Source organism: Poecilia reticulata, linkage group LG6 (genome assembly GCF_000633615.1).
Source record: "Poecilia reticulata strain Guanapo linkage group LG6, Guppy_female_1.0+MT, whole genome shotgun sequence".
Lineage (NCBI taxonomy): Eukaryota > Metazoa > Chordata > Actinopteri > Cyprinodontiformes > Poeciliidae > Poecilia > Poecilia reticulata.
In genome coordinates this window covers 26,084,748-26,110,315 of record NC_024336.1, presented here as the reverse complement: position 1 = coordinate 26,110,315, position 25,568 = coordinate 26,084,748, and the positions used below count along the sequence as shown (strand labels likewise).

The following is a 25,568-nucleotide window of genomic DNA, read 5'->3' as shown; positions in this document are numbered from 1 at the left end:
TATATATAATATTTATGAAGCAGTCCGTCCACTCTGAGTGAAATTCGGAGTCACAAAAGTTAGATCTGAATTTCCAAAATAATCCTACTTGCTTCTGTCCGTGTTAAAGAGTAAATATACATTCACCTTGTGCTCTGCTCAGATGAGGCTTGTATCCCATCCTGACCATCGCACGGCTAAAGTTGTGATCGATAATGTATAAATATGCAGGATTGTGGCAGGTAGTGAAAGTCAGATTTGAAAGGTGACCCTGGTGCAAGTTTAATACCCTCCCTGTGCACGCTTGTGAGCGTGCACGGTGCAATGCAAAGTCTTCGGAGCCTTGTGTTTTGTGTCTCCTGGAGCGGAGGAGCCATGCATATTAATGAAATGCAGTCATGTCACCAGAGGGCACTAATGTTCTTTTAATTTTGATCACCACTGCACCCGTTTTGAGATTAAATTTGAGTTGACAACTGCCTTTAATGGGGACGTTGATTAATTCCGGTACCTTGTGCCTGTTTTTGAAGGCCGGTGTGATTAGCACAGTACTTTCTGCTTTGCGTTTATCTTTCTGAATACTGTCACTGAGTTTTAAGTGCTGCCTAAATTAAATGACAAGCAGATATTTCAAAAGGGATCTTTTACACATCAAGGTACAAAAACAAATTGCGCCCAGTGGCTTATGAGCACCAAATATTTCTCACGACGTCATACTTTATTTAAAAGTAGCACATCTCAAGGCCTAGAAGCTCAAATTAAATAAAAAGGAATTACTAAAAGGCCAATCTGCACACTTTTTCTGCTCAAATCTATGTCCTCTAAGCCCAAAGGAGGAACTTGTTGCTGGTTTTTCATCCTTCACAGGCTACCTCTAGATCCCTCTCTTGCTTCACGTAGCCGTCCTCTCCCCATCCCTGTCCTTTTCCACGCTGGACTCCAGACCACTTTCATTCACTTGCTTTCTATTTGACCTTGAAACCTGGGTCTGCCCCTTCACACAGTCCACCGATCGGTCTCACCTCCTTAACCATGTGGTTTCTCAATCTGTTTTTTTTTTGTGTGTGTGTCTGTGTGTCTTTCTCACTCTCTTTGGTCTTTCTCTTCTCTGCCCATCATTATCCCCCTCTTCTGAACCCTTTGTCTACTTTGGGATCTCTACATCATCTCTTGTCCCTCAGTGGGGCGGTGTCAGGGGGGCAGAAGGGGGCTGCCGCAGCTGGGCATGGGGGTGCTGGGGGGGGTCCTTATCGCAGTGACAGCGTGAAGAGCATGGTGACAGAGGGAGTGAAGGCTGGGAAGTGGCAGACCGTCCAAAGCCACATGCAGTCCGGAGGATTAAGACCTACCAAGTGAGTTCAGAACCAGAGATTATAAAAATCAACGCTTCAGTTGCAGAATGCACACCTGACTCGCAAAAATGTAGTTCTTTTGGGTTTTAGCCCTTTAGCAGCATCAATTATCACATGAATGACTTTAATTTGGGAACAAACAATGTACTCTCAACACCCCTCACAGTATGAAGCCACTTTCTTTTCATGCACGACAGTTTTTCTAGTTGTTGCACATTTCTTATTGTCTCATCACTACATGTTGAAAGATAAATTATATTTAATAACCTAGGCAGACATTGAACACGCTAACATTTTTCTCAGTAAACATACTTTTAATTGGACCTATTAACTGGATAGAGGAGCTTTTTCTACCTGATGACTGCTTCATTATAGATTTTGGGTACATTACTGTTTTTTCATCTTTAGTGGAGTCTTGCGCAGACAAAGATTATAGAAAAAACTTCATGTGCTAATCCAGCTCTTTCTCAAACTGTCTGCAAGTGAACCTGAGATGAATAAGGGTAAAACATGCTGAAACAGATAATTGGGACTTGAGGTTAGTCTGGAACCTGACCCCGACCTTTTCAGAACCCTGAGATAGTAACTAGTTACAAAAGCTCTCTTATATAGATGTAGAGACTGCTTGGGTGTGTGTAATATCTTCATGAGCGTAGGACTTACATGCTACCAGCAAGGTTAAGGTAACCAGAAATATATAAATCCTGTCTTTCTCTCAAACTTGAATCGTCGCAATTCTGTTACTTCCCTTTTTTTAATTAAGACTTGAACTTACAATGTAAACTGTGTCGGTCATTGACTGTACAAATACCTCATCTGTGACGTCTGACATGATGTCGGGGCTATATTCAGTCTTCTGTAGATGAGGCAGTTAAACGCGGGTGCTGTGATTTTCTTCACATTCCGTTGACACTTCATGCCTGCGATTTCTTCCTCCACAACACATTTACGCTCATCACTACCTCGCTCGCTCCTTTTCTCCTCCTCTCATCTTTCTTTTTGCCCCTGTCTGTAATTGGATTCTATTTTCAGGCCGCCATGAGTGTCTGTGTGTCTCCTGTGTTTGTGTCTCGCACCCCTGTTTCTTCCCATCTCTCCTCCATCGTCACCCTGTGCTCCCATCGTTCTCCACTGGTCTGTCACCATCTCCTCTGCCCTGCCCTCTCTCCATTGTTTACCTCTTTCTTACTAACTGCTTTACTTTTGCAAGGCATCCATTGAACTTTTTTTCCCATCCTTTTATGTGTAGCTGTTTGGTACGGCGAATATCACAAGAAAAGCTGCATGTAAATTGTGCTGGATGAGGTAATGCAAACTGCATGAACTGATGGGAATAGCTCTCTCATGACCTAGTTCTGGTAGTCTGGGTTACACAGCGATCCAAGAGAGGAAGTTATATTTAGTTAGGAGAACAAACTCGAAAAAGAGAGGATGAGAAGTACTGTAGAATCTGCAAAACACAAGAGTGATGTATATGTAGGCAGACAAAGAACTTCTAATTGCATTGTGGGATAGTGGCTTGAGTCATTTTAGGCAAGGCAATTAATCAGTTAAACAGAATTTAAGAAGGGGAGGAGTGGAAATTAGGAGACTGAGAGAGGGAGGGAGTCTTGCTGTAGAAGTTGGTTGGCTGTCAGGAGCTCTCTAGAGGTCCTGCATGTGTTTAAAAGACCAAAAATACTTGGAGAGAAATGAGGAGAGGCTATAAGAGGTGGAAATGTTGACAAGCGAGTAGAAGAAATGGGAATTTCTCGTCGAACCACAAAACTCTCGACGGCGAGGCCTGGAAGCAGTAAAACCTCGACGCGCACCCCGCGATGCGGCCGTGCCACTCAGAGCCGCAACACGCCTGTACGGACGGTCAACATCCGACCGCTGCCGCTGCGAAGCTCACCTCCATACAAACAGCATGCTCAAGCCACACAGCCACGCAAGGCGCACTCGCGTCCGATGCAGACTCACTGCTCGACTCAGCACCACGAGCAGCACATGTCGCATGCCGATCATCACTCAGGCTGCACCTTTTACTGCTATTTTTGCTACTGCTGTTACAGCTGCTGCCTCATGTTGCTCTCTTTTTCTCTCCTCCTCCTCCTTTCTCCGCCTCCCAACGCTCCTTTCTCTGATCCCTCCTCCACTTTGACCTCAAATACCACCACACCTCCTCCCTCCTCTCCAATCACGCAACCTACAACTTCCTGTTTGGATGAACTTTCCTGCTTCTGCCCGGATGCCAACCTGACTTTGTCTCCAATACCTCCCCAATGCCCTCGACCTCTTTGTCTAATCTCGGATGATTCCTCACCTCTCCTCATCACCTCCTGCCCTGACCCAACCACCTCCACCTGTCATGGTTCCTCATACTCCTCTACAACATCGGACTCTCTCCCACGTCCTCACAAACCAATTCTCTGCCGGCCTTGGCCGTCAACCCGCTCTCTTTCCTCGCTACTCCTCTGCCCTCCCAGCTTTGGCGATCCAGTTTTATCCTATGCCTCCACGCTGGAGCACATTCCCTCCCGGCCTCGGACGCTGCTGCGGCAGCAGAGTCTGCAGCAGCCCCTCATCCACCCATCGGGCCCGGGCCTCAGCCACCCGCCTACCACATCCCAAAGCTTGGGACAGTTACACACAGGACCTGGACAGCCTGGGGGAGGTGGCGGGGCAGGGAGAGGAGATGGCGGCGGTAACAGTGGTGAGGGTGGGGGTGCAGGTACACGAGGCAGTGGCCGCGGTGCACGGGGTGGCTCAGCGGGAGCAGCCGCCTCACGTTATAGGGGAGGCGGAGCAGGAGGGCGCTCTCGTGGCAACCCTGGCAGCTGGGATTACATGATGGACCAGATGAAGAACCGGGGCCTGGATGTCAAGTCCTTCCTGTAAGTCTCTAAAAGCCTTCCTTTACTCATAAATAAACAATAATAGTTGTTGACTGTCAGACTGTGCTATGTATAAATTGTTATATATTTGTGTAAGGTGCATCTTTTAATGTGTACTTCTTTTCAGAATTGAATAGTTTTCAGTGAAATAACTTTATATGCTTAAGTACTAACCAGTGCATAATAGATTCTCATCCTTCAGGTGTTTTCTGTATGTTTGCATCAAATATCCAGGGAAGGATATTACTTGTTTTTCTCAAAATATAATGAATTATATTTGTCTTTGCAAGTGTGCTGATGTGTGTAAGAGAACATGGCAGTGGAGCTCAGTTCAGTAATTACTTCTATAGTAACTTTTAGTAAATATCATCGACAGTTGCAGCGACAGATTTAGGACATATGAACTTATCTCCAAAATATAAGAATGTATTTACAGAATATTTTAACCTTCTGTTAAAATACTTTAATCAACAAACTCTAACAAAGATTTATAGCAATGAAAGAATAAGGACTTATAAACAAACCAGATGTAAAACAGTAAAAGGGACTATCAGAATAAAGCAATAAAATGATGCAGTGATATCAAAGTTCACTGTAAGTGTTTACACATATATATAATTGAGATTCTTTCTGCAGGAGCTCAGATAAGCTGAGTTTAGGCCTATTTTTCAGACTTACTACAGTCGCCGGTCACCCAAGCATCATGGCTTATGGTCATGCTGTGAAACTCCTACATTCTGGAAACTCAGATGAAAATAGATAAATGCAATTCTTTCTGAAATTCAGTTTTTACCAGTTTCTTTTGTTCCGTATGTAGTTCATACCTTTTTATCCAGTCATGGCTGGGTACAACACTTTAGCCATTATTTCTCACTGCAGTATAGAAATGATGAGTTTAAATTTAAAAACACTAAAGTGCTCCTCCCATTGCTTTGTTTTAGATCATCTAATTTAAGTTAAGTTGAATATATAGCTTTCTACCTGCACTTAACACCTGATATTTTTAATGGATGACTGCTAGAATTAATGGAGAGTTGTGAGGACAACATTTATTTTTAACCCTTAGCCTTTTTACTTTAGAGTCTTGAACTGAAACCTGGGGATTTTGAAGGATAGAAACCATTATTTTGGCAACATTCGCTTTTCAGTTCCGTGTATGCTTCTTACTCATGCCTGCTTGTGATAGTTATTTGAAATGCTGAATTTCTGACAGTATTCAGTTAGACTTTGTAATTTCTGTGCCAGTCCAGCATTCTGACTCTGATATGCACAGACATGTGTCAGCACTTTACTCCCAACAATTTACCAGAATAATTTGCCTTATATCAGCTTGACGTGAAGTGTTTTGGCAGGTATCTTTTCTTTTTATAGTCTTAAGCACTTTTTAGTGTTTAGCTGTGCTATTATAATGTAGCTGTCAAAACATGTTCCTAAGAAACCATTCAAACTTTGTCTGCTGTTAGTTTTTCTCACATTAACTTCATTTTGCCTTAAGTCACTTCACGCTAACCTTACATGTGGATCAAAAGAGCATTAAAATACTGATTTACCAATCAGAGGAAGTTGTATTAAAACATTATTTTCTTCATTTTGCTCTGACACTCAGAAAAATTTAAGCTGTTATCTGTGGACATCAGACATTTTTTCACTGCCAGAGGACATATAAAAGTAAAAAATTGTTGTAAAAGAAGGTAATTTTTTACCTGATTAACTTCATGCTCAGATACAGTTTCTTCACAGTCTCACTGTTTTACTTTCTGCGTGAAATTTGCAGTGGCTGTAACATTAACTGCTTTTTGTCCTTCTTCTTCAGCTTAAGGTTGTTCCTTGCTTTAAATCCAGGAATCCAATTGTTTCATATTCCTAAGGCAAATACTGTTTCTAACAGAAAGGCAGCTTTTGGTAGGTAGGAAGAAATCTGTCCTCTTGACCCGTTTACTTCCACTGAGCTCACCAATGTTTCCTGCATCGATGATCTTTGTAGAAAGATTTTGCAATCCATCTTCTTTGTGTCACCACACATCCATTTGACGTATTGTTTCGAAAATGGTCTGTCTTATGTATCAAGACAACAATCTGTAGACGTTTTCAACCAGACCCCACCAGACACTATGCATATAGATGTGTTGTCATTCATACAGTTTAGATACTTCCTGGTTTTAAGAGAGCTTCCCAAGTATTTTTTTTTCTCCTGTTTTTGGTGTAAATGTATTGGTCCATTTCAAGTAAGACAAAACCAACTTACAAGTAGCTTTTCGGCAAGATTAAGTCAATAATATTGATTAAAAAATTGTTATAATTCCACTGGCAGATTTGTTTTCTCTTGTAACATGTGACAAAATGTCTTCTTAAATGTAAAGAAGACAACACTGAAGAAATCTGCTAGTGGAACTAATACTTTTTAAAATCAATATTAAGGAATTATTGACTTAAAACAAGCTTTTATATCTTCCTAAAAAGTAACTTGTAAGTTAGTTTTAGGTTACTTGAAGTGGATCAAAATATTTGCACCAGAAACTAGACCAAAAAATAAAAACAACCTAGTAAGATTGAATGTTTTTGCAATTTTAAATGCATCACAAATAACAATCTGTGACAAGAAGAATCGGTATTAATGTAATTTATTCCAGACTTCACCGCTGTAAAGTATTATAGATCTTGAAAAAAAAAAGCTGAGCTAAGCCCCTGCACCTCCCCCAATTCATTACAGGAGCTTATCATGGTAATGTGAGCTAATGAAGCTTAAAACAAATAAGGACTCAATAAATGGGGCTATAAAAGTGCAATTAAAAAGGCTAATAAGCATAGAGCAGTACATGTAAATATGTAATAAGATGTTGAATTTGAGCTTTAAGCTTGCACTATGGATTCTTGCCTTTATTAAAACCAATTAATTGACTACATTTATTCACCTTAATATTAGAGACTAGGCGTCCCAGGGAAAGCATGTAAATGTCTCAACAATGTCAGTTTACAACAACATTCACAGATGATGTGCCTCTAATGAGCTGTGATAAAACAATACGCTACTCATTGAAAACATAAAAAGTACTGAGTCTATTATTTTTTTTTTATTATTTAGAATGCCTGCCTGAAGAATGACAGGAAAGTGCGACATACTGTGGGTTCTCGTTCTGTCGGAGGATTGTTAAATGGTTCCACTGCATGCTCTGCTGAACAGTAACATCTGTTTTGTTGGCATTCAGCCTGTCTGCCTGCAATCGCTGTAACAGAACGGCGCTTACTTAATTACATTCCTGAGATGGTGGTAGGAAGAGCTAGAATATATTTATCTTCACACATGTCTCATCCGGTTTGGTTATTTTTATCCACGTTTCATATGAAGCAGAAGTTTTGTCAGCTTAGCTGCTTCTTGTGTCCAATCTGTTCAAACCTTGAATGTTTTGTAGAAGTGTCCACACCCACTGAACTTTTCAATTTTCTTCCCCGTCACAACCAGAAGCATCTGTGTTTTGCTAGAAAGACAAGTCCTCAAAAAAAAGTTACAATCTTGAAAGTTTTTAAACGCATCCTCTTTCCAATACACCTGAGTAACATGAGTATCTCCATACCAGGCCTCTACACATTCAGTGCGATAATTATTCAGAACATAGCAAAGTTATGTATCCATCCTTTATTTAACCAGGAAAAATATCCCAGTAAGATTAAAAACCTCCTCAAGAGTGACCTAGCCAAGATAGCAGCATTAAAAATACAATAAATCCAACATGCAAGACCAGACACACAAAATGCATAACCAAGAGCAATCACATAACCAAACATTAAGGCAGTTACAGAACCAAAGTAATCTGATCTCTTGTTTTTTTTTAGTTTTTTTTTTAGAATTGATTTAAGTTGCCCTAAGTTATGATATAACTTTAAATCCTTCTGCAAATTATTCTAGGTGGCTGGGGTGGAACATTTAAAAGCTGTTTTATCCAGTTCAGTTCTGACCATTGGGAAAACAATGTCCTGAGAGCATGTTCTGCTGTATGAAAAGGGGAAATAACACTGGACATTACCTCTAATTCACCCCGTCTTGTGACGATACACGGTAGTGGCAGCATTATGGTGTGGGTATGCTTTTCTTCAGCATGGGCAGGGAGGCGGATCACACTTGAAAATGGATGGAGCTCAACGTAGAGCAATCTTGGAGGAAATAAACTCTGCTAGAAGCTGCTGAAGTCTGAGGTGATAATTACAACCAACCAACGGGAAGCTTTAGATAAAAGTACAGTATTTTTTATGTTATAATGGCCAAATGTCCAGAACTAAATCCAGTGTCAAAACTTTTAAAGTTTTATTTGTGAAAATAGAACAAAAAAACCCCATAAATAACAATTGGAAGGTATTATGTCCCATTCACTTTACAGTTCTGCACTACTTAATGTTGGCTCATCAAACCAAATCTCAACAAAATGCATAACACATTGTGGTAAATGTCCATTTACCACCATTTACCAAGGTTTAAGGAGTATCAATGCTTTTGTAAGTCAGGCTGATAATAAGGCAGCCTGACGTGTCACTGCATCAGTTTAAGAACAACGGCTGAGCAGCTGTGTGTGGATTTGAGTTAACCCTGCCGCATTGATCTCATGTCACCAGCACCATTACTTCTGCAACATATTGTAACTCCTTGCCCGGAGGAGGTGGGGAGGGCAGATAAGAGAGGAGGAGGGTGATGAAGGGACAGATGAGCAAGGACACTGTCAAGGTGCAGCATGTGTTCAGTGTGCACTGAATCAGCTTCACTGTAGCCTCTCTTCATCCATTTCCCTCTTTCTTTGTGTTCTCTGAAGCCTTCCCATGGATGTCACAGCTGAGCTAATGCCGGTGGCTAAAGTGGGCATCAGCGATGCAGCACAGCGCGCGGCCTCCAAGGTCGCTGACAATATGGTCCATGATCATCAACCGTTGCACTCATTGTTGTAAATGCGAATTTAAGGTCATTGTTGGTGTGTTTGCGCCTCTGGAACATCAGCGTCTCGCATGATTGATGGCACAGAGGGGGCAGTAATAGACATGACCCTTTGCTGAAGACAGTTAATTTTAATCTTGGCTAGATTCCCTGTTTGGGTGAATCATTGCCTAATGAAAGTGTTGATGTCATTGACACAGATCTCTTGCCTTTGGAGAACTTGGACTAAATGGATTACTTTGGAGACCTATCTCCATTCTTTTTGGCTGGAAATCAATAATTCACCCCAGCTTCATTGACATCCCCCTCCCTCTCTCACCTCGGCGTCCTTAATGTCTGGTGCGTTGAGCGAAGTGCTTTCATGAGAGTCCTGAGTGTAAATGCCCGTACTTAAAGGGTAATGAGAGAAGAGGCATGCAACAGCCATTATGCTTACTATATCAATGTAAGCACTATATCATGTTGCATAATCCAGTGATTTTTAACCAGCGCTACAAGTAGTCAGCAAGTGCTTCTCCAAAAATAGATGCAGTCAGGTCCATTTGGATCTGGACGCAGGTTTTTTGTTGTCATGGTTATCGGCAGTATCGAAACACTTATCATTAGAATTATGTTATGGGTTTAAAGAACAAAGTTTTAAATGTAATTATAATGTTTGCAGGTGGAGGACATTTCATGAAGCAACTTTTTAAGGTGATGGAATCTCTTTTGAACCACAAGTCGTCAAAATGTACAAACACTCATTAGAATCAATGTCAAGTTAATGTAAATGTTAGAGAAGCTTTTTTTTTTTACTTTTTTGCTGTAAATTCAAAAGTTCTGAGAAATTTTCTTTAGTATAAAGAAATTTCTGACTTAGTTCAAACGTTTTAAAATCTGTTTTTAATAGTTTGCTAGAATTTCAGAATATTCCTCCTGACAGAACCAGCTGTAACGGAGTCCAGTCTGTAGGCTGACCTGTTCTCACACACCTTTTCGTCTCTGTCCACAAATTTTCTATGGGACTGAGACCAGAACATTCAAAACAATAAAAAAAAGTCTGAATTATTACTAAATGTAAACTTACTTGTCTAATCAAAAGGCTTATAGACAAAATATTAGAACTGGATAAGTCGTTGCTAAGAACTGTAGCAGCCAGTGACAATTTGACATCTTGAATCTGCAAAAAGACACACTGACCAATGGGTTTGCTTTGTGCAGCTTTGTCAGCTCTCGTTTCTCTGCCCTGAGTTTTTCTTTGAGCATTTCCATCACACTGGATCAACTGGATTATACCCTATTTTTCTTCTAGAAATCCCTGTCCTGCCTTCTTAGTATTATTTTGGGTCATTGCCTTGTTACTTTGCGCTGAACTGTCTCATCAACTTTGCAGAATTTAAATTCGAGCGGACACCTCCTTCCTATAAGAAATGGAAACTTAGAATATTATTTGTCAGGTAATCAATGAAACCAGCTGGTATTATTTTCTATCTACTCTTGTTCCACTCTGTGATCTGTGTGTGTGTGTGTTTTTTTTTAATCAATCTGGTAAATGTTGATAAGCTGCATCTGTCCAGGTTTTTTGTTCCGGAGCAGATCTGGCTTTTCAATACATCTCTCATTGGCTGACTATAACTAAGCTTTTCTATGCTTGAGTTTCATAAATGATTCACATGGAAGACATTAAAAATGATATATTTACCTCTTGAAGAGTGTTTTTTTTTTACCTTGCTGATGTTCTGAGGGGTTTATTTATTTCATTTTTTTTTACCTTAAAAAACAATGCTGAGATCATCTGTGACTGCTGTCTTCGGTGAGAATCCAGACCTTTTCAGTGTTGCTGTTTACTTGGCCAACCTCAGAGTTCCTGCCGTCTCTCTTGATTTCTTTTTTTTCTCATTAAGTACGGCACGCCTTGAGCTTCTTAATTGCATATTGTGAGTTCAAAGTGACGGCTTCCAAATAAACATATCGCACTTCGAATCAGCTTGGACCTTTAATGTGCTTGGGGGCGGAGGAAACAATAACGCAGCACACTTGCCTGTTCACAGCTTTTAAATGTTCCAATTTGCCCCTTGAAAAAGAGGGTGCTTCACGGAAACAAAATTTGTATGTGAGCAGCCTGCAATTAAAGTTATAGCCTGCACTTTAAACCCACATTCATTATTCAAATTGCATCTAAAATGAACTATTTTGGTAAGTAGCAGAAATAGCAAGTTGTGTTTGTAACTAAGACCGAATCGCACCAAGGCATCAAAAATAAAACTGAACTTTTTATTCAGTTTTGATAGTCTTCAAAGTTTTGGCTAGGGCTCATCAACTCAACTTAATGTAGCGCTTCCAACATTGGAAACGCCAAAAACTCCCCAGCTGGAGAAAATCACACACAAAGGAAAGTTCTGCAGTTAATATGCAAAATGTATTTGTACCTTAGGTAAAGGGACACCTCTGAATTTTATTTTGCATCAACAAGAGAGGAGAAGCGAACAAACATTCTATTTACAATAGCTGCTAACAATTCTTAAAACACAATTTCAGGCTTCAGAGCCGAGATGTAATTGACTTAATTCTTTGTGCGTGATTCTCATTTGAGGCACTCTTTGAGATATTGATATAAAGAACTATGATATGTTAGGTTTTCTGAAGGATTAGCATTGTGTGACAGCTCAAAGCAATAAGAGAAGATGGAGTTGCATGAGCAGAGACATAAGCGGTTCAGGGAACATTAACAAGTTCACACTCTGAAGATGCTAAAAGTACATATTTTTCCCGTTTCTTTTGTGGTGGTTTTGCTCCTGAACTGATAAATCAAGACATAATCCTGATTTCTTATCTTGCATTCCCTGTAGGATGACAGAAGGTGATAGAATTTTGAGGTTTTGCCAGACTGATAAATTTTATATTTTTAATCAGTTTTCCATGTGGTTCCTTGCTTCTTGATTATTAATCCTTTCTTATAAATGTGTGTACAGTAGAATTAGTGGTGTGTGTATCATTGACATTTAGTTTTTTTTTAAATTGTTCAGTTTTAGATGAGCATTAGTTAATGGTTTATAATGGATTTGACTCTTTTCATTGATTTTATTCCATAATCTTTACTTGAAATGTTTAGTGCTGACTCCAAATGTGTTCTAAATCTTGAGAGTTAAACATAAATCACATTATTCTTTTAGAAATGCGATGGAGATTGGAATCTCGGGAAAGCAAAAAGGTTCAACCATCAGTTATTTTGACAGTTTTTTGTCAGCTCGTGATTAACTGCTTGGTTTCTGAGCACTAATGTCATTTAGCTTAATGTCACTGCAGGTTTAAAGAAGTGTGCTGACAACAGGTAGAGTGTGTATTCACATTTCATAGACAACAAGCTGATTATTTAATGATTCCTAATGGATGTGATATTTAACAGCTTGCATGTTTAAAGACGTCTACACATCCACACACACACCTTCAGTAATTTGTCTAGTTTTTTTTTTTTTTTCTTTTAGGTTCCTTCTGCTTTCCCTCCACATTCGCCTTTTTTACTCTGAACATTTGGGGCGTCTTTCTCCACAGTTAAGATTTAATTAAGCCTCATTAGGAAGATCTGGACTAATTGTTTCTATTTGAAAGATGGAGTATCTGGAGGTGTACGCCGTGTGTCATCGTTTTCTGGGTCACTGCTCTCTCAATCTTCTCATTTCATCTTGTGTGGACCGCCTCAGCTGCTCTACAAATCCTACCACTTTCCCTTCCCTCATCCCCTCACTCCTTAATTCCCAGGCCTCCTCATCACTGCCTCCCTTCCCTGCTTACTGTCATCCAAACCTGCCGTTCTATAGCTTAAGCCCCTCTCTGCGTTACGGTATCTCGGCTGAGAAAATATGTTGCCGTCAAGCTGTGGGGAGATATTAACCTGAACTTCAAAATTTCACCCGTTTTTTTTTCCCCCCATGAATGAGGGGGAAACACATTGACTTCAAGTTTGTTAAATAATCTGCCTGTTATGCATCAAAGACTGTAGTTCCTGAGCTCTATAGGTCTCGTAAAAACCTTTCAGATTAACACAAGTTGCTGACAACGCCTGTCAAATGCGAAATTGGGTTATTTTGCAAATCGTTTTCAATGCTTTTTGGGTAACTTACACATCACTTCACATATTTACTGGGTTTAACTAAATGAATACATCTGTTTATGCATTTTAACACATTTGTTTTTAGATTTGATAGTATTTTGAGAGCAAGCAAATTTAGTTTTACATCTTTAGTTCCACTTGCTTTTTAGGATCCAACATGTTTTATGCAGCAACTTCAGACTTTTCTAGACTCAAGTGTCCATAGTTCAGTCTTTATGAACCTTTAAGTAAAGTAAAAGAAATATATAAGATACACCCGTTTGTCATGAATTTACGTGAAGGGAAGGGCGACACAAAAAAGAAAACGTGTAAAAGGAAAGCTGAAAATTAAACAGGAGTGTCCAAAGATGGAATGGAAAAAAGGACAGAAGTAACAAAACAATAAAGAAAGTAAGGAAATAAATAGCCACAACATTTAGGCAATCAGATACGGAATGAAGTCTATGAATACAGACATTTTTCCACGCGCTTGTTTACTTTCACCATACAAATAATAAAATTCCAAGTTTTTCCAAACTGTGTTGAATCCCTAATTTAGTTTAAAGGAGTTTATACTTTTTAATAAATAATTTCAAGTACACAAAATGAAAAATATTAGATCCTCTTCACACCAGAATAATTTCAGTCCCATGATGCTGCTTCTTTGCAAATTGTGAAAACCATACAGTAGTAAAAGCCTTTCCCAGTTTCTGACCACAGTGTTTCCACCATGGGTATTACATCTGACATTTCCTCATACATTTTCCTGTAAACATGGGAGTTTTCTGCACTTCCACCAACCTTATTTAATTTAGAAAAATGTTGTTTCTTTAAAGAGCTCTTCACAGCTGAGCATGTCATCCTGCAGAAATGTAATCTAAAACCCAGCAAAGTCACTAAAAAGAAGCTCCTGTAGGTGAAAAGCCAAATATGAAGTGTGGATCTGTGTGCTGCAAAATTACTTGGAAATTCTTGAATTTGGCCTTTGATTTTCTTCCCTAATATCCTTCCCTGGTCAGATTGCTTACTGCAGGGGTGTTTGGTTGTGTTGTGTTTTTTGTTGTTTTGATTACTTTGTCTGTTTTCTCTGATTTTGGTCTTTTGTTCCACTGCCTCTTTCAAAACTTCCTTTCTTCCTTCTGCCAATCTAAAATGATCTCTCCTTCTTCTTCATGCTCAATTCCTTTTCTCCTTTGGGCATCCGCATTCTTTTTCTTGCCCCTCTTTCTATCTGCTGTATTTTTTTTTTTTGTCTTTACTGGGAGCCAGTGAAGGAAAGCTGGTGGTCCTGGCTTTGGCCATTGGTGTGGCAGAGCAAGATGACTTTGCCAATATCCCTGACCTGCAGGAAACGGCGCAGGCAGCACCACCAGCCAATCAGGAGCCTCCTCCTGAGAAGAGGTACCAGATATTGTATGAGAAGAGAGAGTGTTTGTGAGCATGTGTGTGAAGCAACTGCATGAAAGGGAAATGTGACATGATTTCAGAACTCATGTAGAGCAAAGTCTCCCCCCCCCCCCCCAGTGATTGTGCACCTGAAATAGCCTTTCACAGTCTGTTGCAGTTATAAAAATAAGTCCAGACTTTGCAACGTAAAACTGAAAACACTCGTGTAATGGCGAGATCAGTAAAAGAGATAAAACGTTTCAGGTTTTAGCTGTAAAGAAGTAATGAGCTTCTAAACCACTGGAGTGAGATGCTCACTGGCACTCTACTCCTTTATTACGCTTTTAGAGGCAACATTTTAAACAATCAGATAAAACTGTGTTTTCCCATGCCAGTGGTCTTTCATTTTCCATGATCACCATAATCATTTTCTCTATCACAATGACATTTTCTCTCACCATTTTCCTCCCTATTTTTTTATTTCTTTTTTCAGTCTTTTTACTCCTGTCTGAGACCTCCCGCTGGTAATTGTCGTATTTCCTTTGCATTTTCATGCTTTTTTATTATCCCAGCCCTTTCCGCGCCTGTGTTCTTCTTTTTCCCTCGTGCTCATTAGCTTCCTTCAATCACCCTCCGCCGCTCTGAGAGTCTCGTCTCTGCAGCTCCGCAGAGGGCCCAGAGAGGCTCCTCATTATTCCACAACACGTTAGTCACTTACATAAACATGCAGCCAAAAATAGCCCCTTTCCTCGTCAGCCAAGTTACACACTCGGAGTCAAAAATATTTCCACTCGTCTGTGAGGATGCACCAGCCTTGCTCGCTTGCAATCTTCCCGTCTCCAGAAATAATTATCTCTGGATTCTGTTGTGGAACCGGACCAGTTTTAATAAGCGACTACAGGGGTAGGGCCATGTTAGGCAAATAGCTCACGCCATTTTTTTTATCCGCTGATGGTCGTCCAGATTATCTGGATTTCGCACCACAGAGCCGATGTTAAGTCCTTTCTTTTCTCCAGCCTTCTCGCGCATGTGAGATGCTCGGTTTTCGTCTGCGCCCCGGTTAGGTTGATTTAACCTCCATCTGTTTTTCTAATAATTTGGTGACACGCCTTAAAACAAAATGGTAGAAGAAGGCGAATTAATCCTGAAGTACATCTTGAATCTAACATGAGGGTGAAACAGATTTGATGCCCTGCCATTGTATTCCTCTTGTTACCTTGTTTCATATCTTGTCACGTTGCAACCACAAATTGTCAATACAAAATTTTTTTAGGGGTGGGACATGATGTGATAGGCCAACACAAAATCTTATTTATAGTAAATGGCAACTATTTTCTTATGAATTCCACGTTGCTGTTTTAGGGAGCCTCTTAAAACATAGATCTCCCTTCCTCATCATACATTTTTACCTTTAAAGCATCCCTTCGCCAAAATCTGGTTTGTCTTTAAGTTTCACAAACCAACCCAAAGGTAGCTTTTGCGTGCAGAAATCTGTTTAGTGATCATCAACGCTGCAACACCCACACAGCCTACAAACAATTATCTTCTGTGCAATTGGCCATGCATGCGGCATTTGTCTTTTCTAGCTTTTTTTTGTGTGTAAACTGAGAAACCTTTACAAATGGATTGTGAAATCTGCTAATAGACCAAACAGTAAGTGGGAAGCAGCATGTGGCCCCCAGGATCCACCTTGATTATCAGCGACTGAGTGCATTCCGGCATTCGCAGGATTAACCTGCGGCTCATTTAATTTCTCTGACTTACAAACAGAACGACTGACAGCTTACAGTCTGTACGCAACAACAAACTGCTGCAGATCCAGTCCAGAATTTATTTGAAATGTAAAGTGTGAACTTAAAGGGAGTGTTTGATCCCTTTTGGCCTCAGCGCTGCTTTCACAGATGTTTAAGTATGACATCATCGATCTCCCTTATAGCATACAGAAACAAAGCCACAATTTCATTCACCTCTCACCTCTCTGCCCATCCTGTTCACCACTTTTTAACAGAGTCACTCTCATCACTCATCTCCGCCTGCATTGAATTCACTGGTTTCGGTTTAAACACATCACTGGTACAGTCAAAAACATCACCTCTGCAGTTTATTTGATTGGGTAACGCAGCTATAACAAAATCAGTGCCAGGGTCAAAATTACGTCTCTCTACTAGCTATGTGTCCAACTAAAACTGGTTGGTCAAGAAGCCAGTAGCAACTTTAATTTAGTTTACTCAGATATATATGTTGGTTCCTGTAAGCAGCTCTTGCTTCATGCAGCTTTTGAGCAGAATCTGCAGAACCTCATTAAAACATTTAAACAAAGCTTTTATGTATGCAAAACTTACACTCAGTTCTGACATATCCAGTTTCAATGTATTTGTATCATTAACTGTTGATCTTTAATACATAACAGATCGAGCTTATCATTAAAAACTGCAGATTAGATTAGATTAATGAATGGTGAAATATTTTTACGTTGCTGTGTTGGCACAATAATTCAAGTAAATGAGTTTGGAGATTATTGCTTCACTGATAGATTTATTTTAGCATCTTACTCATATTACCTAACCTTGGTCACAGTGAAATGTAGGGCTGCAACTAATGAATATTTCGGTAATTGATCATTCTATCGGTTATTTTGACGATTAATTGATTAATTGGATAATTGGATAAAATTGCTACATTCTGCTGATTTTTCATTGAACCAGTTAAACCATTTTACATGGTATCTGAAATGCATTAAAAGATGCAATAAATAGTTAAATTGCTTTTATGAATAAGAAAATTTTATAAGCGTTCCTTTAGTGTACTCTTGCACCAAAGGATGCATCTGCAGCTAAAAGAATACTGACAATTATTATTTCTTTAAAAATTGGATAGCAAAAATTTGAACTTGGCGAAGCTAAAAATTCCACTTGAGGAGAATGCAAATGCAAAATGTGTTTGTTTTCTGTACAGTTTTGACCTAATTACTGCTCTGACTACGTTGTTTCAGCTAATGGCCTTTTTTAGATTCTATATACTCCAGTTAATGACTAATCGATTACTAAATTAGTTACCAATTATTTCAATACCCGATTAATCCCGATTATTGCAGTTAATCGCCTTAGACCTAGTGAAATGTATCTAAAGTTCCTGAGTCCCAAACAAAAATAACTCTTTTGTTCATATTTCACTGCTCCACGTTTCTGGTTAAGGGCAAGATGGCGTTGTTGTGTCCGATATTCATAATTCACTGACCTTGTGTGTGCTGTAGCCGGGTGAAAGCGCTCTGCGGTGGCACGTTTATGAAGTGCAGCAGAGCAGACCGACAGTTCGAACTGCAGCAGACCCGGCCCAACTGATAGAGACTCTCTGACCAGTGACAGGGAGGAAAGGTTGTATGATGAGAGGTTTATCTACCAGGCGCATCCGTAAGTTGTGTTTTCTAAGAAGGCCCAATTAGTATGCTAGAATTGCTGCTTAATGCCTCATTGGTCTTCGCTCAAACAATTCAGTTACAACTCAGTGAACATATTCTGCAGGTTCTCTTCGGCCGCTCATCGCTGTAAAGAGAGCTTTCAGTCCAGATCCCCTCGGAGCAGCGATTGAGCGGTCCAATGAGAACCGGGTCACAGTACCAAGTAGGAGGGATACGCATCTTTGTGCCACATTAACATTCAATCCACTTGCCTGTGGTCCTTTAATTATTCATCCATGCATGTTACATAATTCTGTGTAAGCCAGTAAAGGCTTTTTTTATTATTAGACAGGGATGCATATTTGTGTGCCGTAAAGACACGATGCACTCAGAGAAATCTGCTGTGCTTATTGCTATGTGGGCCGTGTAACATCATTTCATTATTAATGAGCTTAAATTGATCTGAAAGACAGTGGATAGGGGTTATGAGCTAAATCAATATTAATGTGTGTTTATTTAAGTTCACAATGGGTAATTAATTTCATTACTCTCATAAAGAGTTAAACCTTTCTCTTCTGTGGAACGCTGTGTGCAGCTGCCGGTCATCCACAGGGTAGCTCAGGAAAAAAGAAGAAAAAAAAAAAAACAGCATTAAAAAAGGAAATAAAAAAATGTATTTTGGGAAATGTTTTGGGAAGTGCAGGTTGTTCTCTGCACTTTTGTTCTTTCTCTTTATTTTAAATTTTTTTATAATTTTATTCTTGATTGTTTATTTCCTTGCATTTATTTCAACATTGTGTATATTTTCAATCCCTTTTTTACAATGAAATGTCTACCTTGTTTTTATCTGTATATACTCTTAGTTTTTTCTGCATTATTTTTAATTTGTTTTGTAAAATATACTTTCCGTTTAGTTGTTTTTCATCTGAAGCAGATTTTTACTTAGTATTTATTACTGTAGTATGGACTGCAATGTTTGTTGTTTTTTTTCTTTCTTATGTTTTGCTTTTTACTTGTACATGTCGGTCACTGTGCTCTTAGTGGACCTTTACAAAACAGCTTAAATGTTCCTCTACAAGCTTTTTTAAATATTACAGGGAAAAAAAATGCTTGTAATCTCAATCAGAATTTGTACGTAAACACATAAATTGATTATTCCATGCCTTGCTAGTCTGGTGCAGCCTTCCTCCTGTGACGAGGGTTTTCTAAGCCTGACTAATCAACGGGGTCTTCAGGGGCTCTGCTTAAGACTGTCCCCAAGGCAGTAGCTCCCTGAGGCCGCCGCGTTCATCCGCACATAACTGGAGGAATGTCGAAATGTATTCAGCTGCATGCCAACACAGCGGTAGGAAGATAGCATTTAGCCACGGCAAAAGGAGAGGATGAAGAGGAGGGGGCAGTGTGTTCATACACCAATGCATACAGTTATAGGCCAGTGGAGAATGGTAGAAAGTTCAAAGTACAAATCCATCGTACTTCAATAGGAGCGCTGAGAATTGAAAGACTTCACATTTGTGTTTTAGCTGAAGGTGGATCTCTACCCAGAAGGTTTGTGCAGAAACAGATTCTGACTTCTTTTTTTTTTAGATAGCTAGATGGATGGTAAACTGGGAGATGAGCTATTAGGAGCATTAACTCAGGACTTCTGTACCTCGTCTCAGAGCAGGTTTGATAAATGCAGCTGCCTCATCCTCAGGCAATCGCTGAGATAAATAAGGATTCAAAACATTTACAGCAAACTCTATTTTAGATTTGGAGTCCTATTGGACCTCTGAAAATGGTCCTTTTTTTTCCCCCTCACGATTTTGTGTTGCTGATATTGCTTGGGATTATGAGGTAGTTGCTGTGATAGACTCTGAGGCATGAATGCAAAATTACAGGAAGTATTGGGAGGCTGTAAAAGAAAGCAGAACAGTGAGCTGTGATACATGAAGAAGACACTAAATGCACCTTAAGAGTAATTACACTTACCATTTATCAGCAGCAATTTTTGTGTGCTCACTGAACAACTTCACTTAACAGGTTCGTTGTAAAGTCATTAAAGACCCTTAAAAACTCCAATATTTACAGCATTTTACAAAAGTATTAATATTGTTTTAGCGTTTCCTTATTTTGGCACGTTACAACGCTAAAAAACAAATGTCAGCATTTTTTATTCAGAGTTAATGTGATAAACCAACGCTAAGTACAATTTTAAGTATGAATAGAAAGAAAAATATAAATTGCCTTCATCTTTTTTTTTTCTTTTTTTTTACATATACGAATCTGAAAAGTGTGGCATGGAATTGCATTCAGCTGCCAGATTGATAGAAGACAAACTTCAATATCAAACTCTCAAACTCCAGCCCCTTGTTCCTTATCTGCAAACTCGCAGTAGAACTTTTTGAATTTTCATCTTTTCTGTTTTCGGCTAATGTTCAATTAAAGAATCGCAAGTATTTGATGTGTATTACTGAAATAGGATTTCACTAAATACACCTATTTTAGGCTAAATTACCGTTCCAGCATGCAGGAAGTAATTAGTTGACTCTGAACGTAACCTTATTTATTAAGTCATTCCAAGGATTTGCTGCAGCTTTTAAAGAATGACAGCAGGTCTGACTCTAATGTGAATGCTGATGTGGTTCATGTGGATGACGGCTTATGTAAGCCAACAACGTGCGGCAGTTCTCACTACGATCCTTGGAAGTGAGCTGCACTCCCAACGCATGATAGATCAAGTGGGTGGCAATGAAATTGAGCATAGATGTTGAAATACATCACTCCATGGTCTCAGCATGTTTGTTTGAGTGTTTGCAGAAGAGCGGAAGACTGAATGTTTGAAAAAAGGAAAAAAAAAAAAGAAAAAGTGGGGGGTGGAGGGTCTGGGTTGGACTTTCTTTCTCGCGTCTCTCTCCAGCCTAGAAGTGGAGTGACTTTGCCCCCCTTGCCCCTCTCTTCGAGCTGCTGGCCCTCGGTCAGGTAACGAAACAGGATAGTATCACAGGACGGTGAAACCCAAAGTATGCCTGCCTGCCTCCATATGTCCGTTCACGTGAATATGTGTCTGCGAGGCTCTCACCCGTACCTGTCATATATCCTAAACCTTATCTTCTTTGTTCTCAGTGTGTTTGCTTGTGTGTTGCACCCATCCCTCCCTGTGCCCACCACCCCCGTTTTCAAACACACCCTTGAGTCCACTCCCAACAGCCTCTTGTCAGACACACCCCAAACATCCTCCCAACCCCATATATATAAATATATATATATATATATATGGTCTATATTTCAAGAGTCGTTGCTATGCCAACAGCCCACTTTCTGTGTCTTAGCTGTGGCAGAATCTGATCTGAACCCACTCTGCCTCCCACTGGACACTGTAGACTACTGCAGGCTTTCCAGAGCCACATCTACCATAGCAGTCCCCTGAAGGGTTGGATGACAAAGAAAGCATTGGCACCAAAATTATATCAGTCACTGTTCTGCCATCTGCCAAAATTAATATTGCTTTCTTAAAAAAAAGAAAAAAAAAAAAAAAGAAAAAAAAATTGGAATCAGATTTCATTTTGATGCAGAGTGCAATCTGGAGAAGAAAACTTAGTTCCTCCTGGAGATCTGCAGCCGCAGCCACTTTGTTTCAACAGCCTGGAGGCAGAGAGCCCAGGACCACCTTTGGCTGCTCTGGCTCTTACCTGAGAATGCACTGAAACTCTGAATGAAGCATGAGGGAGAATTAATAATTGAAGACGTTCAGTCTCCCATCGATACTTGGGAGATGGAGGAGGCGGGAGGTGCACTGCTTTACTTCAATCCCTACCAGTCTCTCCTCGCTGTAGAGTACAGTAGACTGTCATATCTCTACCCAGCGTCTCCCTCTCCTCTCTCTCTAGTTTAGATGTAGTTCAAGAAAGTGAAACAAACAAAGAAAACACCCCTTGGTAACAAATACACAGTACAGTGGATTTCAAGTGTGCACACTCTTTTTAAAATCCCAGGGTTTTGTGATGTGAGCAGTTAAACCAAAACTTTTCCAACTATTATTTGATACACATCCTGAACTGTTCAACTGAAAGCGGGTTGTAGCTGTATGCACTTCTTTGACCTAATGCTTAATCTCCTTGCATTGATACCTGCCATTAATTGTAGCGACTCTGACTAACCAGAAATAACGTTCTCCTGTCACATTTGATTTTTTTCAGATTTTTTCATGTTTTCATCTTCTGTTAAAAGTCATAATTTATTCTATCACGATCTATTCTATTGTGTTATTCTATCTCAGATCAGTTTAAAGGGACCTAGAACAATAAAAACTTTAGCAGTCAACAAATTCAGGTTGTAATAGTTGTAAAGTCATTTCAAACTCCAGCTTAGCATGTGGAAAAGTCTCTTAACTCTGAAAGGAGGAAAAATGACATAAGGCTGCAATCCATCCCAGTGGGTTCCTCGTCTTTTAAATTATCCACAACCTTGAATCTGCCACTGGTCAGTATGATGAACAATCCCACCTTTGTAGCAGAAGAATTCAGTCTTACCTTTGTCCTGGGCTTTCATGCTGGCAGTGTGATCCAGCATCCCACCGGCCTTTTGCTGAGCATCCTTTGAGTCGGCCTTGAGGGTCGCTTCAGAGGGTCTGGTGGGGATTTCATCCAAAAGCTTCCAAGCCTGAGTGAAATCTCAGGCTTGGAAGCTTGTGAAGAATATGATACAGACTAAGCTAAAGTTGACATTTTAAGACATTGGATGGAAACGGTTGATATCGCAATCTATTTTAAATAGACAACCTTCAGTTGTCTGCTAGAATGATGAAGGTGATTACACTTCTTGGTATTCCAAGCATACTTCCAGCTCAAATTAGGAATGGCTTCACGGGAGGTAAATGAAAGTTTTGAAATGGCCTCACTGGAATCATAAAGTAAATTTGGTAGGAAATCTGTGGGATCACCCAGGTAAGGTTGAAGACCGTCAACACCCACACAATCTGATAGATTCGGAGATCCTTATCTTGACAAAGTCACGACATGCTAATCAACACGTACCAAAGAACACTGATTGAAATTAAATCAGAGGGAGCCTGAGAATGTGAAGAGTGCAGTTATTCAATCATGTTGCACCTTTTTTATTCCTTCTATCAGTTTTTTGTTGTTGCGTTTCAGTTGAATAGCACAGAATAAATGTCACAATAAATGTGGGAAAAGTTGTTTTTTTCTTGGCCTAATTTTTTTTACCTCACAAAAGCTCTGCACTTTAACTGGGGTGTGTACTTTTAAGAGCTTCTGCTACTAACACAAATCACTAAAGAACAACCCCTGTCCTTCATGAAATGGTAACTCACCCCCCCACCCCCCGCTGGTTGAAGTGTTTGCTTGTCTTGTTTGCTTGCCTTTTCTGTCTGTCTATTTGTCAGTATACTTTCCTTCAGTCAGTTCTGTCTTTGTCCTTTGCAAAAATGCACACATTATTGCATTCAACATCGATTCTCATCCAAATTTGGAGTTTTTTTGTAGCGCAACCAACAAAGAGCGCGCACTTCCTCTCGGCGAAAAGCTCGATAGAGAATGCTGGCCAGACAGACAGACGTTTTATGGGCTCCTTGTTTTATGGCCTGTGCAGGGCATTGCCTTCACTCGCTCTGAGTGACAACTACTTGCATATATTAAATATGCACATGTAGCCAATGCCGGTTTGTGCTTTGGCCCCGTGTTCCCACTCCACACTTTTAGAGTGTTGCTAAAATGCTGGAAAATCAGGCTGGTTTAAAAACAACTTGTATCATCCGTAGTTGCTGAATTTTTGATGTCCTCTTTTGTAACACTCTAAATGTGCTCTTCCTATGTTCTTATTATTTGTCCCCTTTCATGGTTTTAGTGAAGTTATAGTTTTGAATGGTATATCACCTTATTTCTCTTTCTATATCTCATTTATAAGTTATTTTAAACTCTCCGCATCAAAAAAAGATGTTTCTTGTTCGCTTTATCCTGATGATCAATTGTATTTATTGTCTTTTTTCTTTTTTCTTTGTGCTCTCTCTCTCTCTCTCTCTCCTTTTAGCATGTTTGCTCCTTTGTCTTCTCTTAAAGATATTGTCTGTAGCTCTGTGTTTCATTTTAATTTTTTGTCTTTTATTCTTTGATTCTTATCAGACTGACAAAACTAAGCCTATCTTGTGTTTGCAGGCTTTCCTTCCTTCATTCCCTATCTTTTCTTGCAGCTCTGTTTTTCTCTCTAACGTGCTGGTGTTTGTTATGATCTCACTCTCTTTGGTTTTTGTTTTCATACTGTTCATGCTGGTTATACTTGCTATCTCTTCTAAAACAGATTTCTAAAAAATCAGCTTGCTTGTGTATTTCTCTCCTTTTTTTGGTCTTTTCTGTCTAAAGTCTTCATTATTTGTGTCTCTTTGTAATTTGTGAATCTTCTATCCGTCTGCTCATTTTTTTTCTCTTTATCCACGTTTCTGTCCTTGCTTGTTTGTCACTTAACTGTTTTTCAGTGTTCAACCTCTTCATATGCCTTGACCAGTCATTTAAATGGAGTGCTGTCTTTGTTGTCTATCAACAAGATCCTTTGTATTGTCCTCTATTCGTTTCTGTCCTCTCTCATGCTTTTTTTGTCTTATTTTTCTAATTTGGTTTTTCTCTTTGTGACTCCGATTTTCATGATGTATGAACTTAGAGTTTTTTTCTCCAAGCGTGTGTGGAAGGGAATTAAATGTAACATCTATTAACATTTGTACCTCAGTGCCAGCCATGCCAGTGAAGATCTCATGTCTCTTCTTTTTTTGTTTCTGTAAAAACAACTGTTTGTCGATGCAACTGAGAGATTTAAACATGCAATGTCTGTCCTCTATGTGTTGCTATATGTGTTTGTCTGCGGTTTTTATATATTTATATGTATGTCATTATATGTGTGTATCATAAACTCTCAAAGGATTTGGGAAAATAATTTGGTTTCTATTATTTTAAGTTAATTGACTTTGTGTTTTTTGACTAAAAATCTGCTTATTATTTTGCTAGTGGAGGTAGCGTTCTTTTTGAAGATGTACTTAAATTTCTTATGAGTTACACCTCTCAGGTCTTGTGCCCATCATTAATCTGTGGAATACCTGGCAGATTTTATTTGGCTTTTGTTAGCGATGGCTGTTAAAAAAAAGAAAAGAAAAACAAACCCGGTTCCGCTGTGAAGTGACATCAATCCATAGTAAAACTGGGACTGAACGGATCATTTTAGAGAGGCGTTTTGCTGCTAAACAGGTGGAGGCTGGACTCCCTGTGGGCTCAAACGCTTTCTGTAGATGAGTAAACTGCTCATTAATGTTTGAGCTGTTTTACGTTTGTCAACCTGATTTTTTGCTTGCAGGGGCAACAAGCCAGCAAACAGCCCCAAGGGTCACCCTCCTGATGCCGACGGGCACTCTTCTGTAACTGACCTGGCCAACTCGCTCACTGGAGACATGGTGATGGTAAGATGGCCTAGACCACCTGGCATCCTCCCTCGCTTCCTTCCTTCCTTCCTCCCTCGCTTCCTTCCTTCCTTCCTTCCTTCCTTCCTTCCTTCCTTCCTTCCTTCCTTCCTTCCTTCCTTCCTTCCTTCCTTCCTTCCTTCCTTCCTTCCT

The 25,568-nt window shown here is 39.7% G+C and overlaps 1 protein-coding gene across 5 annotated transcripts in view; it reads left to right on the top strand.

The window, feature by feature from the left end:
* Positions 1 to 25,568, top strand: part of syt7a (synaptotagmin VIIa) — a 102,807-nt gene that overhangs the window by 65,809 nt on the left and 11,430 nt on the right. For 2 of the 5 annotated variants that reach the window (XM_008412119.2, XM_017305209.1), the window contains 4 exons: positions 1,161 to 1,331; positions 3,800 to 4,207; positions 14,464 to 14,595; positions 25,313 to 25,415. In XM_008412119.2, the coding sequence (XP_008410341.2) occupies positions 1,161 to 1,331; positions 3,800 to 4,207; positions 14,464 to 14,595; positions 25,313 to 25,415 (814 nt within the window). The other 3 variants (XR_001776680.1, XM_008412118.2, XM_017305210.1) reach the window with 2 other exon arrangements.